We start from the raw sequence: 19,248 nt of genomic DNA, 5'->3' as shown, positions 1-19,248 counted from the left end.
TTATAAGAAAGAGCAGAATATTTTATTACCAGTTGGTGTGAAATATTCATTCATCTTCCTTGCCATATGCAGCTATGCTAAATTTCCTCTAGTCACATAATCATTTTCCTGAGTTTTGGGGGTCTTGCCACATAATATGTTGATTTTCACCTATTGCCATCCTATTGTATCTTGTTAATTGAAATTTTTATTATAGAAAATGCTGTTACGATTCCAAAAAATGTTTAATTTAGTTCTTCATATATGAGGGAAAAACAGTTAAGGAGAACACCTCATGTCAAAGGGAAAGAAAATCTTATGGTTCTAATCCACTATTAATACTGAGTTCACTGCACAGAATGGAATGCTTGCTAGCAGTACTTGAATACTTGGGAGTTGGAATTGCATGTTACTTGAAAGATCTAATTAAGCTAAATTTTGGTGCACAGCGCAATTGTACATGATTTCATGTTTATGTAGCAAAATGCATTGAAATGTACCTGTATTGGAATCATAAATGTAAAAATAGTTGTGGAAATTTTCTTTATATCTCATTTGTTTAAAGCATAAATTTTCTTTTTTATTATAACTAAGTAAGGATAAATGAATACTGTAACTGAAAATATATTTTAAATCTTTGTGTGTGTGTGTGTTTTCTTTTTAAGCTATTGCAAATTGTATCATTCCTGATTATACACAATTTTGTGGGTGGTATAAAATAAATTTTATACTTCTATTTTGTACCTGGTAGTCTAATTTTTCTTTCCTCAAATTCCCTGTTTTTTTTTTTTTTTTGTTGTTTGTTTTGTTTTTGTTTTTGTTTTTTTTATTTCTTTAGCTGCACAGTGGTTGTGCCGAGGGAGTGAGTTCAACACCAGCCTGTTGTCTACAGAGCTAGTTCCAGGACAGCCAGGGCTGCACAAAGAAACTCTGTCTCAAATACAAACCAAAAAGAAAACACAGATCATGTTTAAACAGAAAAATCTGTGCTACATAATATATCAGAGGTGATGCTTAGCATATGCAAAGCCCCAAATCAATCCACAGAATCCAAAGAAAGGGTTTTTGGGTTTTGTTTGTTCTCTTTTTGGTTTTACTTTGGAGCCTGTCCTAGGGCTAGCTCTGTAGACCAGGATGGCCTCAAACTCCACCTGGGACTAAAGGTATGTGCCACCAATGCCTGACCTGGTTAGAAAGGGTTGTTTTAATTGTATTTAATGTAGGTGTTTTGTCTGCACCAAGTACATGTCTGGTGCCTATTGAAATTGGAAGAGGGCATTCAATTCTCTAGGACTGGAGTCACAGATGAGCCACCATACAGGTCCTGAGAACCTAGGTCCTTGGAAAGAACAGGCAGCGCTCTTTAATGCCCATCTCTCCATCACCCCCTCAAATGGTCCTAGTATGTTTAGGCATCTATTGGTTCCCATGTTACCGTCGTCATTGGTAATGACCAAAGTAGCTTAACTTTATATAGTTTTTGCCATTTGTAGAATAAAGATGGACTGTTCCCTAGATTAACCAATACAAAAATCTGCTTTGTGTTTTGTTTTAAGACTGTGTTGTGTTACAGTCCATGTTGGCCTCAACCTCGGTGTCAATTACTCCTACTTGAACGTCCTGAGATCTGAGATTACAGATATATGTATATCAGTGATCTTACAGATACTGATCAGATGTTGCCCACACTTTTTCCCATTCCTCTGATGGTGATTCATATATCTGAGCAGAAACAATTTTTGTGGCTTATTGTATACTAGCACTAGTCCTCTCCATTATGAAATGCACCTAGTCTTCAATCCTGTCACTCTGGAGGCAAAGGCAAGAGGATCTCTTGAGTTGGAAACTAGCTTGGTCCAGAGTGAATTCCATAGTAGACAGGATTATACAGAGAAACCCTGTCTTAAAAAAACAAAACAGCTGCAGTGAGGGAGGAGGCGGGATTGAACCTAGGCAGTGATACAGCTTACCTCGCCTTTCCTACACCATTCCCAAATGCATATGACTACCCTTAATTTTGTGATAAATTCCTACTGTTGTGCTCAAAACCAATAACAATATGCAATTTGCTTTCTCCTTTCTGCTGTGATTTATTATTATTATTATTGAAACCAGATCATACTATGCGTAGTTCAGGCTGCTGGCTTTTGAACATCAAGTTCTGGGCTCGCTTTACTTGCCTACACTACCAGAATACCCACTCCCCAAACACACCCTATACTGCCTGAGAGTCTCTCTCTTCTCTCCTATAGGGAAGTAAATCCAAAGCCTCAAACTTGCCAGGCAATTGCTCTTAATACTGAGCTACTCCCACACGCTCCCTTACTTGGGTGTGTGTGTGAGAGAGAATGAAAGTGACAATGATGGCAACTCTTGCTTCCTCAATAGGATATGAGTTAGTATTTCTCCTATTGATTTTACCAGGCATTGAACCCAAGCATCTCTTATTCTACCCAAGTACTCTGCCATTGGGTTTCTCCGGTAGTCCCCTCTACTTTTTACACTATTTCCCTAAATTAACCATGGCTGGCCTTTCCATCTCATTGTTTCCTCCCAAGGTGGAGCATTGTTAGAGTGCTTCACCATGTCCCTCCACAGAATTTCTCTAGTACTTAGCAAAGTGATAGGATGTAGTTAATAATCCAAGATTTGCATGACATACTACAAAATAAAAACATCTTTTTGTTTTGTTTCTGTTTTGAGACAGTTTCTCTGTGTAACAGCCCTAGCTGTTTTGGAAGTAGCTCTGTAAATCAGGCTGGCCTCAGCCTCCTGAGTACTGGTATTAAAGGCCTGCTCCACCATCTCCCAGCAAAACCACATCATTTTAAAAAAAATGTTAGTTTTTCCCTTCCCTTAGATGTGTGTATGTCTAGTCTTTCTTTTTTCCTCCCTTCTTCCCTCTCTTTTTTTTTCTTCCTTTCCCCTTCTTTGTGGTGTGTGTGTGTGTGTGTTATCCCAGGCTGGACATGTACTCAGAGGAATCTGTCCTTAACCCTCTAATTTCTGGAATTTACAAACATGACCTCCTGTATGCAGACCTACATATAAACTTTAATGGGAATATAAGGGCCTGGCACTCTCTCTGTATTTCATGGTTGTTTGGTAGAGGTTATTGACTCTGCATTCTTAGACGGTAAAGAAAAACTATATAGCATAGAACCAGAATGCTTTTCCACCTACTGACCCTGGATTGTCCAGGGATTAAATGACATGGTACCAGAGCCCCAATTATTACAGGCAAAGGTGAGCCCAGAGCAGCCGCTGCCTTTCTCAGTTTGGCCTCCAACACTCTCTGATCTTTGTAGTTTTTATCTTCCAATTCCATTTGTTCAGAAATGTTGACAAGCCTTTTCTACCTTTATCATTTATATATCTACTTCCACCTGTTTCTGTTTCTTATTTTTATTAAAGTGAAGAAAGTGTCCTTTCCACCCCAAAGATTTTATTCTTTCCTGTGCCCAGTAGTATATTTCCCTTGGGGACTTCTCTACGACTGCAGCTTTTCTCCTTCTGATGAAAATTCTCTTCTTGGATCTTTGCGTTTTTGTTTTTAAGACATGGTTTCTCTGTGTTTCCCTGGCTGTCTTGGAACTTGCTGTGTAGACCGGGTTGGCTTTAAATTCTCAGATATCTGCCTGTCTCTGCCTCCTGAGGTCTGGGGATTGAAAATGGACCCCATGGCTCCTGCCACCAACACTGCTGCCAACATCACCACCATCACTACCACTACCATCTTCCACACCCCACCATCACCACCACCACTGCCCTACCCTAGCTTAATAATTGTATCAGTCTCTAAATACACTAGTCTGATGTAAAACAAACAAATCCTACCTTTCATCTTGCATCCTATTTTAGCATTACAATTTCTCTTCTAGTCATAGCTATTTTATAAAATGTTTTTGTATATGTACTCTTTATACACTTAAACAACACTGGCAAAGTGTTGTTGGTGTTGTGTACCTTTAATCCCAGAACTTGGGAGGTAGAGGCAGAAGGATCTCTGAGTTTGAGGACAACCTGGTCTACAGAGTGAGTTCCAGGACAGCCAAGGCTACAAAAGAACCCTATCTTGAAAACCAAAGGAAAAGACAAAACAAAACAAATGAAGTAAACAACACTCTGGGCTAAGCAGCTATGACTATCTGTCCTCCAGCCACAAATTTCATATAGTGACATCCTAAGCACTAAGTTAATTGTCTTTAAAGCTTTAACCTTCAAAAGAATAGAATTTAAAAGATAAAATCATTGACTTTATAAAAGAAGTTCCAAGGATGATACCTTTACTCAGTTGGAGTACTTACCTAGCATGCATGGAAACTTTGTACCATAAGAAGACAGGATGAGAACTAGGCAGTCTATCTGCTGGAGGGACCTCAACCAACCATACTGGCATCCCAAACTTTAGACTATTTTCTAAAGTGTTTTGCCTGTATATAGGCATGTACAATATGTGAACATGTGAGTGTTCAGTGCTTGTTTGAAGTCAGAAGCTGGTATCAGATTTCCTGGAACTGGAGGTTATGACAGTTGTGAGGTACCATGTGGGAGCAGGGAATTGAACCCAAAGTCTTCTGCAAAAGCAGAAGCAGAAGCAACAAGGGCTCTTAACCGCTGAGCCAACTCTTTAGCCCCTGTCCTCAGACTTTTAGTCTCCAAAAACTTGAGAAATAGTACCAACCATTTTGAGTTTAGTTAATGCTCAAAATGGCAAAGAAAGTAAAAACCCAAGGGAATATTTGAACTGCAGAGGGGAGGGAAAACAACAAAGCAACTATGCATGATAGCCCTCACTTGTTATCAGCCTACCGGAGGCTGGGGCAGTAAGATCATTGGAGCCTATGACCTGACAACCATCCTCAGAAGAACAAGGAAATTACTAAGAGGAAAGGGGTGGAGTCCAGTTGATAGAGTGCTTTCCTACATACATAAAACCACTAGGTTCCACCTTTATTAGTGCATAAATGGAGCATGGTGACACAGATCTGCAACCCTAATTCTGAAAGATAGAGGTACAGAGATCAAAAGTTAAAGGTTCATGGTTATAGTGAGTCAAGATTGCCATAGCTGCATGAGACTGTCTACAAAACAAAAGGCAAGAACAACTGTGATGGTTAAGGTTAGGGGAGACCCCTGCCAAGCCTGAGCAAGCTCTAAATTCAATCCCCAGAACACACATACTAGGCTAGAACCAGTTCTCACAAGTTGTCCTCTCATCCCAACATATATTTTATATGAACACACACACACACCCCTCTCTCTCACACACACACACACATATATGTCCTTTTGAAAGATTGGATTATTAAAACAATAGAGACAGTACCCACACTTTTCAAAATGCAATTGAAATCATCTGGGAATGGTATGAGCATATATAGGTAGATAAAATAAAACTGAAAGTCCACAATTACTCCCATGTGTACATAGTCAATTGTCTTTCAACAATATATATAACAAAGTATTAAGCAGAAGAAATCACTATTCAATAATTGGTGCTGTGGAAACTTCTTTTTCTTTGGAGGGGAGCGACAGTGCAGGGTTTTTAGACAGGGTTTCTCTGTGTAGCTTTGGAGCCTGTCCTGGAACTTGCTCTCTAGACCATGTTCGCCTCAAACTCATAGAGATCCCCCTGCCTCTGCCTCCCTAATTCCCCAATGCTGGGTTTAAAGGCATGTGCCATTTAGCCAGCTTGCACTGAGATAGGGTTTTTCTGTATAACAGCCCTAGCTGTCCTGGAACTAGCTCTGTAGACCAGGCCGGCCTCAAACTCACCAAGATCTACCTGCTTCTGCCTCCTGAATGCTGGTATTAAAGGCATGCACCATCACTGTCCAAATTGCACTGGATTTTTAACTCACACACAAAATTAATTTGAAATGGATCAATCAGGTTTATGTTCTTAAGTTGGAAATCAATCTCTAACTTATGTGTATAGTGACTTCTTTTATTGTTCTACTAATAAATAATTCTTGGGAGTCAGATATTAGGGTATAAACCTTGTAGATTACAGAGTGACAGAGAAAATGATCAGCTGACCCTCCTCTCCAACTTCCCAGGTTGAAAAAGCTGGAGATTATTTACAAGCCCCTCCTTATTCCTCCTTGTATCTCTATCTCTTCATCTGGGTCTGCTAGAAAACTCTATGTCCTTTATTCTGGCCAGCTGAACATGGACTCCACCTTCTGAATCAAAGTTTGACCTCATTGGCGGTCTTGGAGTGACAAACAAATCTGCAACATTCATGAGGTCCAGTACTACAGACTGACTTTAGTTTAGTCCCTGAATTCTCCAGTGTGGAAGGAGAGAACAGTCTCTCTAACCTGCTCAAATTCTCCATGACTCCTTAGTGTTGTCACACAGAGACACATCATATATACACATGCCACAATAAAATTGCACACACATGAACCGGGCAATGGTAGCATACACTGTTAGTCCTAGCACTCAGGAGGCAGGTGGATCTCTATGAGTCCAGACTGGTCTACAAAGCTAGTTCCATGACAGGCTCCAAAGCTATACAGAGAAACCCTGTCTCAAAAAAAGAAGTTGTAAAGACAAAAATAATGCCATATGGTGGTGGCACACACCTTCTATCTCAGCATTCAGGAGGCAGAGGCAAGTGGATCTCTGTGACATTAAGGCCAGCCTGGTCTACAGAATGAATTCCAAGACAGCCAAGGCTACAGAGAAACCCTGTCGCCAAACAAACAAATGCTGTAGGGATTTAGAGATGGCTGAGTGGTTAAGAATTACTAGCTGCTCTGTTCTTCTAGAGGTCCTGGGTTCAATTCCCAGAACTACATTAGAGTATGTAGTTTCTAATCTAGTACCCTCTTCCAGTGTGCATGATCATAAGCAGATAAAGCACTCATATACATAAAATACACAAATAAACCATGGTCGTGGCATAGGCCTTTAATACCCAGAGGTAGGCAGATCTCTGAGTTCAAGGCCACCATAGATTACAGAGCTAGTTCCAGGACAGTCAGGACTGTGCAGATAAACCCTACCTTGATTAAAAGAACAAACAAACAATAAAAAAATTGCAATAGAAAAGACATTCAGTGTTGACCTCTGGCTGTCATACAACCATACCCTGGCAAGCACACATGTAAACATATCCAAATAGATAATGTGAATAAATAAAACTTTTTTTTAAGTGGCATTGTGGGGGAGGTTGTCAAAGATATGACACATTTCTTGTGGGAATGTAAAACAGTCCAGCCATTGTAAAAATAGCTGAACGTTATGTCAAAAGATAAATATAGGATTATCATATGACCCAGAATTGTACCCAGTGGATACAGTTTATTCCCCCAAAGAATTGGAAACAGTTCAAAGAAAAGATTGCGAATGCCTGTGTTCTGCAGAGGAGGGAAATGAAAAAAAAATTTTTTTTAAGCAGGGTTAGATTATATAACTCTGAATAAACTGCTATTTACTGTGTCATATCCTCAAGGCTGGCCTTCAACTTGCACTAATCCTCCTGCCTGGGAATATAGGGATGTACCACCGTGGCCAGCTGGAAAACTCTTTTCCTTCCATTATTATAGGTTCTACTGGGGTCCTATAATAAAAGATAGACTATAAAACAAAGGTTTATATGTCATCAAAACAAAGGAATAATGAATTTAGAATGTGGTGGGCATGACAAAAATCCCATATCAACGTAAACTATCCCTTGATCAGAAAAAAAAAAAAAAAAAAAAAAAAGTAGCATGAAACACTGATTATGGCTGTGTAAGTCTGTTATCTCAGCTACTCAGGAGGCTGAATTAGAAGGAGTACAAATTCTGTTATAAACTGAATTCAAGTCCAGCCTAGGCAACTATATGAGACCCTGCCTCCAAGAACAAAGAGGACAAAACACAAAGAAGATTGAGTAATAGAGTGTTTTTGCAGAATGTTCAAGTCTTGCAATAGTCTCTGATAACACACTCTGTCTCTGAGAGAAAACATCATGACAAAGAAAAAAATAATTTTGGGTTTCTAATGGCTGTATGGGACTAACTAATGAAGCTATAGTTTGTGTGTGTGTGTGTGTGTGTGTGTGTGTGTGTGTGTGTGTAAGACTGCCTGGGGCTCCTGGCTCTAATCCCAGAATTTGAAGCCAGAAGCAGAAATGCCACACTTTGTCTATATATTAAATTCCAGTCCAGCCAGAACCACTACTACTACAATTGTTTGTAGTCTCAAAAAATAAAAGAAAGCCAATCATAATGAAGAAATATAGAAATATTTTCACTGGGCAGTGATGGTGCATGCCTTTAATCCTAGCACTTGGGAGACAGCCAGGCAGCCAGGAAGATATCTGTGAGTTCAAGGACAGCCTGGTCTACAAGAGCTAGTTCCAGGACAGGCTCCAAAGCCACAGAGAAACCCTGTCTTGAAAAACCAAAAGGAAAGGAAGAATATTTTCATACAGTGATTTTAATTACAGTCTATTACCTGATGGAAGTGTAGGGTCACTTTCCGTAGAAGACATTTTATATTCTGTCACTAAGAAAAATAGAAAATGATTGAGATGTTCTTGCCTAATTGCTTTTGGCTAAAATTATTATTTTTTGTTTTTTGTTTTTCGAGTCAGGGTTTCTGGGTGTAGCCCTGGCTGTCCTGGAACTCACTCTGTAGACCAGGCTGGCCTGGAACTCATAGAGATCTGTCTGCCACTGCTTCCTGAGAGCTGGGGTTGAAGACATGTGGGATTAAAGACTGCCTAGCTAAATGTAAGTCTTAAATCAGAGAGGAACTTGTTGGTGTAGCATTCTGGTTTCCTTGAAAGTAGAATTAACCTGCCAGATGGTGGTGCACGCTTTTAATCCCAGCACTTGGGAGGCAGGCAGATCATAAAGTGCTCTCCATTGCTGAACTATCTAGGTCCTTTTTGTTTGTTTTTAAAAACTGTTTCCCTACATTGCCCTGGATCTCCTGTGTCTTACTATGTAGAGCAGGCTAGTCTGTAAGTCACAGAGATATCTGTTGCCAAAGTACAGAGATTAAAAGTATATGCCACAATGCCTGGGCTTTCTTTTGGAACTTTTTGAGAAGGAATATCAGATTTTACTTTACTTTATTTCTTCCTTTTATTTGAGAAACCTAGTCTAGGGTGTTTTGAATATATACAAATACCTATAGTTTGCAATAGTTTGACCTCAGGGTGACCTTAGTATGGATGAAAAATAATTGATGAATATTTCTTCACAAAGCTATACTTTACTAAATTGCTATAAATTATAGCTAAATTGGGGAAAAGGCCACTCAATGCTTCAAAAACATTGACTATGTGATCATGTGATTATAAAATTTAACTGAAAAGATACATGTAACAACACAAAAGGTTACATATTCTATTACATTAGTTAGTATTGTTGAGACTGAATGAAAAAAAAATGAAAATGACTGCTCCTCTGTATGGTGGAAGAGGACATTTACTATAGATCTGTGGGAGAGCACAGCCAGAGGCAGGGACATCTAGGAGAGGCCAGGGTGGACATGGCCAGAACGACCTGGGCCATGTGGAAAACCAGGGGTAGAAGAAGGGACAGAGGGAACCAGGTGCAGCACCAAGGTGGGCAAAGGTCCTAAAATGGCCAGTAACCAAAATGTCTGGATTATACAAAGAAGCCCCTGGGGTGAAGAGTTCAGGGTAAAGAGTGGGTGTGCCAGCCATTCCCTGTAACAGATAGGGACTGGGGAATGCTGGGAGAACCTGGCAGCCAGTTTGTCCTTGGTTTGACACTTCGGAGACAAGGTGTCACAAAGCCTAGGCTGGTCTTGAACTCCTGCTGCTCTCGCCTGCTACCCCAAAGGCTAAAATGACAGATTTGCTGGGCAGTGGTGGTGCATGTCTTTAATCCTAACACTCGGGAGGCAGATCTCTGAGCTCAAGGCCAGCCTGGTCTACTGAGTTAGTTCCAGGACAGGCTCCAAAGCTACAGGGAAACCCTATCATCATGCTTGGCTCATCTGATTGTACTTATATGAAATCTACTGAATTGTAGACTTGTAAACATTCTGGTCTTAGTGCTGAAGAGATGGCACTGCAGTTAGAAGAACTTGTCTCTCTTGTAGAGGATCTGGGATAGATCCCCAGCACCCCTGTGGTGGTTCATGACCATTATTAATGACGGTTACAGGGAATCCTCCATCCTCTTCTGACTTCTAAGCATTCACCCGGTGCGCATACATATATGCAGGCAAAACCCTCTAGAAATGAAAACAATAAAAACATTTGTAAAAATTCTGCCTGGTGTAGTGGTTTGTTCCTGTAAGTCATGGGCACTATGAGGCTGAGGCAGGAGGATTATTTGAGCCCAGAAGTTCAAATCCTGTTAGGGCCAATGTTGGAAAATGTATACACATATGTATAGCAGGTCTTTCTTTGGATCACAGCCCTTTAATAATTACACTGGGGCTGTTTTTTTTTAATTCAGGGTTTCTCTGTATAACAGTCCTAACTGTCATGGAACTTGCTCTCTAGACCAGGGTGGCCTCAAAATCCAGAAATCTGCCAGCCTTTCCCTCCTGATTGCTGGGATCAAAGGCGTACGCCACGACCACCCTGTCCTGTTGAGGCATGTTTTTTTTAATGTGCATTGTTCTTTTTTACCTGTATATATGTTTGTGTGTTAAGACATTTGTGTGCTGTCATGTGGGTATGGGGAATTGAACCTGGGTCTTCTGGAAGAGCAGTCAGAATTATCAACCCCTGAGCCATCTCTTCAGCACCAACAGAGACTTGTTATTAATTATGGAACTTGTCTTTAGGTTAGGCTTGTTTCCAACTCGTTCATATTAATCTACATTCTGCCACATCGCCTGTTACCTCTCCTCAATACCATGCATCCAACTTCTTTTGTATCTGGCTGAGGCACAGTTCCTCTCTCAGGTAGTCCTGAGACTCTCAGGTAGCTCTTGCCTAGCTATTGGCCGTTCAGCTCTTTATTAAACCAAATAGAAGGTGCAGTAGACAGGAGCGGTAAGATAGGACAGACACATCTTCACACAATATACAAAAAGATACCACACCACAAATGAAAGTATCAGTATATCTTCCAAATTGATTTCTTATGTTAATTACACTTCCATTTAAAAAACAGTTGAGATCTTACATATTCATTCTTCCAGGCAAATCTCACTACAACAGAAAACGGACAGCCACAAGATGGCGGCCAACGCGGCGTGGCCACGTGACTCCCACTGGCTCTCCAGCCTCCAGTGAGGAAGCGCGTTTGCCGCAGAGCCGGCACAAGTACAGCCAGCCGGCGCATTGTTAAGCGAAGCCAAGGTAACCCGGCTCGGGCGCGCTCTAACTCTGTGTGCTTGTGAACGCGCACGCGGGGAGCGCGCACGCCGAACGTCCCTCCGCCGGCGCCAGCGCCGGTTCCTCCCGAAGTCGGGAGGAGGTGCGGCGTGGAGGGAGACGGCCAAGTGGGCGCATGCGCCTGAGCTTGACGGGTTTTGAAATGGCTTCGGTGTTAAACCGGACCCGACTCAGGTGAAGGTCTGGACAGTGCTTTGAGCCGGAGCGGTGGGAGGCTGAGTCAGGCTGCTTCCGCCCGCGGCGAGTCGGCGGAGGGGTAGGGGGCGCCTGAGGTGGGAGGCGCGGGCGGGCGGTGGCGGCCGCGGCGGGGCGGGCGAGCGGCGGACACGGCCCCTTTTGTGCGGGTCGGAGCAGGCCCCGCGCGGCGCGCCCTTCCCCCAGCGCGCCGGCTCCCGGCCCCTCCGGTGCGGCCTGCCTGCTCCTCGCAGCCTGCTCGGGCGGACGGCGAGCGTGCTCGGGCCAGCGCCGCCGCGGCGTCGTCCCAGCCCGGTCCCGGGCGCCGCGGCTGTTTTCCGGGGTTAGAGGCTCTCCCAGCCCGGCCTAAGGGCCTCGGGGACAGCGACGTCCGCGGGCCCCGGTGGACGCCGTGGCCGTGGCCTGGGGCGCTGGGTTCCAACTTCCGCGGCCTGCGTCCTAGAGAGGCTGGGACGGGAGGAAGATGGGCGTCACAGCCCGGCCTGTCGGGTCCCCAGCTGGGGGTGTCAGGCCCACCCTTTCCTTCTCTCTTTGACTTCGGGGGAGGGATACGGGTCTTGGCAGTGGTTCTTTTAGAGGCGTGCGTTCTCCCAACGGCCTTTCCTCTCCGGAGTGGAGACTAGGGTGACAGAGGCCGTAAGTGATTTCACTAGTCACATCTTCAAGTCACACTCCTTATCAAAATGGTATTCACCAGTACCTTTGCCTTTATGGGGGAGGGGGTGTCACGACGCAGTTTCCGTTATTGACATAACCACTGCATGATCTCAGTCCATAGCTCAGGCTATACTTTTTGTGTCTCCCAACTTTGTTTACATACAGTCTTCTGGATAGCCCTAGCTATAACGCCGTATAAACCGTGTTGGCCTGGAATTTATAGAGATCCGCCCGACTCTGCCTCCTGAGTGCTGATATTAAAAGTGTGTGCCACCAAGCATGGCCAGACCTTTTTTAAAAATGTCATTGTAGTCCTGGAACTAATATAAAGAGACCTATTAAAGAGGGTATACCTACTGGTCTTCTTGATAGTGTTTTGTTTTATTTCAAAGGTTCAGTTTGTACACATTCTATTTCCAATTCTCTTTGGAGCATGTCTTTATCAGTCATTTCTCTAAAGTAGCCTTTTGTGGTGTTTGTTGGTTGAACTTTGACACATGAATCCTTTCTTCATAGATATCTGCTATAGAAGAGAAACAAGTCAAGGTTTCTCCCTCCTTGTATCATGGCTCAGTTCGGAGGACAGAAGAATCCGCCATGGGCTACTCAGTTTACAGCCACTGCAGTATCACAACCAGGTCAGGCAACTGAACGATTGTTACTGTGAATGTTGTGTGTGAGTAGGCGCTATCTCAATTGTGGTGGACAGCAAAATGTTTGAAAATGATGTGTCATGTTTTAAGGACACTTGAAAATTAACACATCAACAACAACAAACCTATCTAGCCGGGTGTTGGTGGCACATGCCTTTAATCCATAGAGTGAGTTCCAGGACAGGCTCCAAAACAATACAGAGAAAATCCTGTCTTGGAAAAAACAAACAAAAACAAAAAAACAGGTGTTTGGACAATTTTATAGCATTTTTTGTTTTGTTTTTGGCTTGGTTTTTCTAGACAGGGTTCTCTGTGTAGCTTGGCTGTCCTGGATCTGGTCTTAATAGACACGCCAGCCTGTAACTCATAGAGATCTTCCCAGGAGTGCTGGGATTAAAGGTGTGTGTTGCCACTGCCCAGTGTTTGTTTGTTTTTATTTATATCTTAAGAGTCCTCCCCCTCTACTTTTTTTTTTCTTTGTTCAAGACGGTTTCTCTGTGGCTTTGGCAGCTATCCTGGTACTAGCTCTTGTAGACCAGGCTGGCTTCAAACTCATAGAGATCCACCTGCCTCCTGAGTGCTGTGATTAAAATTGAGTACCACCACTGCCCTCATATCTTAAGAGTTTTTAAATTTATTAAGGGTAGACTAATGGTTTTGTCATAGTGTTTTCATACTTAATGCACATGAGTAAGGTACATTCTTTCTCTTTGCTGCACTTTACCATTTTTGTTTTGCATTTGATATAGTCTCTCCACTAGCAGTAATCCTTCAGGCATGGGCTACCAAACTTCAAATACCGTAGCTTACCTCCTTTTCTGTAGTTCTGGCTGTCCTGGAACTTGCTCTGTAAACCAGACTGGCCTTGAATTCACAGAGATCTGCCAGTCTCTGCCTCCTGGGAACTAAAGGTGTATGTCACTGTGCCAATAATTAGAATTGACTTAATTATGTGTTGTAGAACATTAATTTGTTAGAACAAATCAACCTACCTTTCTCCCTGCTTCCTTTCCTTTCCCAGTTTGTTGTGCTGGGGGTTTAATATATCTAGTTTCAAATGGAATATATTTTATTTAGGATGATTTCAGTTTTAAGACACATTTTAGGTCAGGTGTAGACCTCAAAAAAAAAAAAAAAAAAAAAAAAAAAAAAACCCAAAACCAAAAAAAGCAAACAACGACAAAAAAAAAACCCATAAATTTTAAATATGTTAAACAACTTGTAGGGGGAATTTATTTCACCTTACAACTCTCAGGTCACACTCCCATCACTGAGACAAGTCAATAGGAACCTAGAGGCAGGAACTAAAGCCCCACAGGCTTATCTGTAGGTCCCTCATGGAGGAATTTTCTCAATTGTGGTTCCCTCTTCTTAGATAACTTTTGTCAGGTTAACAAAGGGGAAATAAAGGAACTAGGACAATTGACTCTTTGTCACCTTGAAGCACAAGCACATTTTTCTATGTTAGGGTTATTACTGCTGTTATAAAACACTGATTAAAAGCAACTTGCTGTTAGTAGCTGCTCCTTATAGCTAGTTCAGTCTGCGTTCATACAACATCTAGGACCACCTGTGGGGTGGGGTGAGGCACAATGGGCTGGGCCTTCCCACATCAATCACTAAGAAATGTCTCACTAGCTTGAATAGAGGCCAGTGTTGGAGGAATTTTCTGAATTGTTGTCTTAGCGTTTCTTTTGCTGTAAAGAGACACCATGACCATGGCAACTCTTATAAAGGGAAACATTTAATTGGGGCTAGTCTTATAGTTCAGAAGTTTAGTTGTCATGGTGGGAAGCGTGTTGGAATACAGGCAAACATGGTACTAGAGAAGTAGCTGAGAATTCTATATCTGGGTCAGCAGGCTGCAGGAAGAAAGATTGAGCCACTGGGCCTGGCTTCCACTTCTGAAACCCAAGCCCACCCTCGGTGACAGACTCACTTCCTTGAACAAGGCCACACCTATTCCAACAAGGCCACCTAGTCCTAATCCTTTCAAATAATGCTACCCCCATGAGCCTATGGGGGTCATTTTCATTCAAACCACAATAATGGGTCCTTCCTTCTCAGATAATAACTTTGGGTTGTGTCAAGTTGACAAAAATTGCCAGCTAGGACACTTTTGCCAGTTTCCTCTCTAGTGTTTTTAGACAAGATCTCTTAGAGCCCAGGCTGGCCTTGAACTCCTGATTTTCCTGTCTCTACTTTGCCACATGTTCTATGAGTAACGTAACCCCCACATACCTATATCTATACATGTATGGTTTTGTGTGTTTGAAACTAGGTCTCTGTGAAGCCTTAGCTGTCTTGGAGCTTGATTATATAGACCAAGGTGGCTTCAAATTCATAGCCATCTTCATGTGTCTGTATCCCCGACCTTCTAGTCTGGGATTAAAGGTTATATCATCATATCCAGCTCTGAAAAATACTTTCAATTAGAGTCTGGGTATAGATAAACTTGGTTGTGTTACTGCAGTATAGGTCAGTAGAGCCAGCTTTTTTTTTTTTTTAATATTTGTCATGGGAGGTCAGAGGAGGTTCCTACAATGAAACCTACTAATCTTGATCCCTCTCCTCTTTTAATCTCATTTTAGCTGCACTAGGTGTTCAGCAGCCATCACTTCTGGGAGCATCTCCTACCATTTATACCCAGCAGACTGCTTTGGCAGCAGCAGGCCTTACCACACAAACGCCAGCAAACTATCAGTTAACCCAAACTGCAGCATTGCAGCAGCAAGCTGCAGCTGCTGCAGCTGCATTACAGCAGGTGAGTTTCAATGTGATAAATGAGATGATAAAAATGATAGCTGGAGTTGCTCTCTGCTTTGTTTTCTCTTTCACCTGTTCATTTGTTTTCTTTTTGAGACAGACTGTCTGCATTGTTCATGTTGGCCTTGAACTCATGACTCTCCTACTTAGCACCTCAAAAGTGTGCTAGTATGACTTAAACAATGAAAAATTGTAGATTTAAAAAAAAAAAAAAAAGTATTCATAGTCAGGTGGTGGTTATACATACTTTTAGACCCAGCAATTGGGAGGTAGTGGCTGGTATATTTCTGTGAGTTCAAGAACAGCCAGGGTTACACAGAGAAACCCTATTTCAAAAAAAAAAAAAAATTTGTTTTTTTTTCCTGGTGTTAAGAATTGCACTGTATGGGGTCTGCAGAGATGGCTGAGTGGTTAAGAGCACTGACTGCTCTTCCAGAGGGTGTGGGTTCAATTCCCAGCACTCATATGATAGCTTACAACTTCTGTAACTCTGGTTCCATGGGACAGGACACCTGTGACGAAACACCAATGCACATAAAAAATTGACAATTGACCCCTTGTCAACTTGAAGCACAAGCACATTTTCCTATATTAGGGTTATCACTGCTGTTATAAAACACTGACTAAAAGCAACTTGGTGACATGCATTTTAGCTTGGCAGTAGTAACAGTGCACACCTTTAATACCAGCACTGACGAGGCAGAGGCTAGTGATCTCTGCAAGTTCGAGATCACCCTAGTCTACAAAGTGAGCTCCAAGGTAGTCAGAGCTGCAACACAAAGAAACCCTGTCTTGAAAAACCTAAAAAATAAAAAAGTAAAAAAAAAAATTAATGAATAAAAAATTACACTGTGGCTTTTCTTGGTGGCACATACCTGTAATCTCAGCACTTGGGAAAGGATAGAAGGAGAATATTGTGTTTGAGTCCTTACTGGAATGCATAGCAGGACTTTGAAGACAAAACAAGTTACTCAGCACAAAGTATATTTGCATAGTTAGAAATCTTAAATTCTTTGTTTTTATTTTTCAAGATAAGATTTTTTTGTGTAGCTCTTGCTGCCTGGAACTTACTCTATAAACCAGGCTGGCCTCAACTTCAACAGAGATCCATCTTCCTCTGCCTCCTGAGTCCTGGGATTAAAGGCTACACTTCCACACTCCAGCAGAATCTTAAATTCTTAGATCCTGAGTTGGTTATATGTGCCTTAACTATTGTGCTTTAATGGCTCTCATAGATAAATAACCACCATTTTGTTAATTGTAGATAAGAGTAGCTGGTTTAGAAAATTTCAGTGTAGTTTTTATCTGTATGTATGTACTTTGAAAAGTAAGTGTAACCTTGTCTTTCCTTTAATACCCTTTTTCAGCAATATTCACAGCCTCAGCAGGCCTTGTATAGTGTGCAACAACAGGTTAGTATAAATTTTTTTTGCTAAAAATTGGTTTAAAAATCGGGCAGTGGTGGCACACACCTTTAATTCCAGCACTTGGGAGGCAGAGGTAGGTGGATTTCTGTGAGTTCCAGGCCAGCCTGGTCTACAAAGCTACACAGAGAAACACTATCTCAAAAAAACAAAAAATTGGTTTAAAAACAGCGATTCCACCTGGTGTTGGTGGTGCTTGCCTTCAATCTCAGCACTCTGAAGGCAGAGGCAGGTGGATCTCTGTGAGTTTGAGGCCAGCCTGGTCTACAGAGGGAGTTCTGGACAGGCTTCAAAGTAATATAGAGAAACCCTGTCTTAAAAATAGCAATTCCTCTGTTCCCTCAAATTATACTGATAGACTTTTTATATTTCTTTTGACCATATACCTCAAAAAGTGATTTTTAATCCTTTGTGTGGTATAGGGAACAGGTAAATCCACACCAAACCCAACACACCATTTCCCTCATCCCCCAGATAAATCAGCTTTTAAAATTTTAACTTACGTAATTTTTTTTTTTTTTTTTTTTTTTTTTTTTTTGAGATAGAGTCACACTGTGTAGCCATGGCCTGGGACTTTTATCAGCCCAGGTTGTCTTGGAATTCACAGAGTTCTGCCTACCTTTACCTCCCAAGTGTTGGGATTAAAGATGTGCACTATCACTGGCCTGTAACTTCTTTATTTTTATTAAATGTAGCTTAATATTTGTTTACTAAATGAGTTACTTAGAAATATTAGGTGTATAGTTTGAAGTAGTTAATGGTTATTTTTCACATTGTTTTAATAAACTAATGTATAAAACCAAGATTCAGTGACTGAATAGATGACTTAGTGTTTAAGAGCACTTGCCAGGTCCTCCAGAGGATCTGAGTTCAATTCTTAGCACCCATATGGTTGGCTTATAACTGTGAATCCAGTTCCATGTCCAGTGGCTCTCAAACACTTGTAACTCTAACTCCTGGGGATCTCATGCCTGTTTTGGCAAAACACCCATATACATAAATTAAATAATACATTTTTAAAGATAAAATTTTGAAAGTTAAGAATAGTTCTATGAATCATCTATGAAAGAGCAATCCTGATTTATCTTATTTGTTTTCTCTTACTTTCAGTTGCAGCAGCCCCAGCAGACCATTTTAACACAGGTTAGTTTGCATTTGAGTATCTGAGTTGAGTTTTATTTCTGTTGTAGTTTGTCAATAGGAATTTAAAGATACTTGATTTGTGTAATAACATTTTTCAATATTTATTGTTAAAGATGGAAAGTGTGTTAATGTGTTTTGTGTTGAGAATACTGTATTATGTATTGCATATTTTCCATTTAAAAAAGGAGTAAAAACTACATAAAACTCCAACTAATAACCAATAGGAGGTAGCTTCTTTGGTAGGAAACTAGGTATCTGAAACTACTTGGGTAGCATAGACGCTTTTCATCTTGTAATTCCTTGTGCAGTTGTGAATCTGTCAGTTTTATTTTCTTGAGATAGGTCTCTTGTATTCCAGGCTAGCCTCAACTGGCTATGTAGTCAAAGATGACTTTGAATTTCTTGTCTTCCTGCTTCCAACTCACTGGTGCTAAGATTATAGGCATGGTCCACTATATCTGGTTTATAAGGTGCTGGAAATTATGTCAATAAAATGGAGAACACAGAAATACAAATACATTTCATGTCTTTTTTTTTTTTTTTTTGGTTTTTTGAGACAGGGTTTCTCTGGCTTTGGACCCTGTCCTGGAACTAGCTCTGAAGACCAGGCTGGCCTTGAATTCACAGAGATCCTCCTGCCTCTGCCTTCTGAGTGCTGGGACTAAAGGTGTGCACCACCAACACCCAGCTACATTTCATGTCTTATTTTGTTCTCCACATATGTACATGTATGTGCACACAGGCACATTCTCATGTACATGATATATACATTACACACACAAAACATACCCCTACCCCAATCACACATGTTTGACAATCACTCTGGCAGTTAAGTTATATCCTCAGACTTTGTTACTTTTCTTTTTAACAAACTTGGTGCTAGAGAGATGTCTGAACATGCACTTGAGCTGCTCTTCTTGGGCCCAACATTCAGTTTCTAGTACCCACTTCTAGGTACTCTGGTGCTGTCTCTTGACCTCATTGGGCAGTACCACTTGCACACATGAGATACTTACTCATACACATAAATAAAAAATAAGAATCTTAAAATGTAGGTGCATGTCTTCAATCCCAGCATTAGGGAGGCTGACACAGGTAGATC

At 41.4% G+C, this 19,248-nt stretch overlaps 1 protein-coding gene across 2 annotated transcripts in view; it reads left to right on the top strand.

Moving 5' to 3' along the window:
• The first annotated feature begins 11,337 nt into the window (after positions 1 to 11,337).
• The window catches only part of Ccar1 (cell division cycle and apoptosis regulator 1), a 47,044-nt gene continuing 39,133 nt past the window's right edge, over positions 11,338 to 19,248 (top strand). The window contains exons 1-5 of one of the 2 annotated variants that reach the window (XM_051186796.1): positions 11,338 to 11,482; positions 12,677 to 12,798; positions 15,405 to 15,577; positions 16,947 to 16,991; positions 18,114 to 18,146. In XM_051186796.1, coding sequence (XP_051042753.1) covers positions 12,726 to 12,798; positions 15,405 to 15,577; positions 16,947 to 16,991; positions 18,114 to 18,146 — 324 coding nt within the window. In that variant the 5' untranslated portion in view covers positions 11,338 to 11,482; positions 12,677 to 12,725. The remainder of the gene's footprint in view (positions 11,483 to 12,676; positions 12,799 to 15,404; positions 15,578 to 16,946; positions 16,992 to 18,113; positions 18,147 to 19,248) is intronic. The other variant, XM_051186795.1, reaches the window with a different exon arrangement.

This window comes from Phodopus roborovskii, unplaced genomic scaffold (genome assembly GCF_943737965.1).
Source record: "Phodopus roborovskii unplaced genomic scaffold, PHOROB, whole genome shotgun sequence".
Lineage (NCBI taxonomy): Eukaryota > Metazoa > Chordata > Mammalia > Rodentia > Cricetidae > Phodopus > Phodopus roborovskii.
This window is presented reverse-complemented; position numbering and strand designations above follow the sequence as displayed.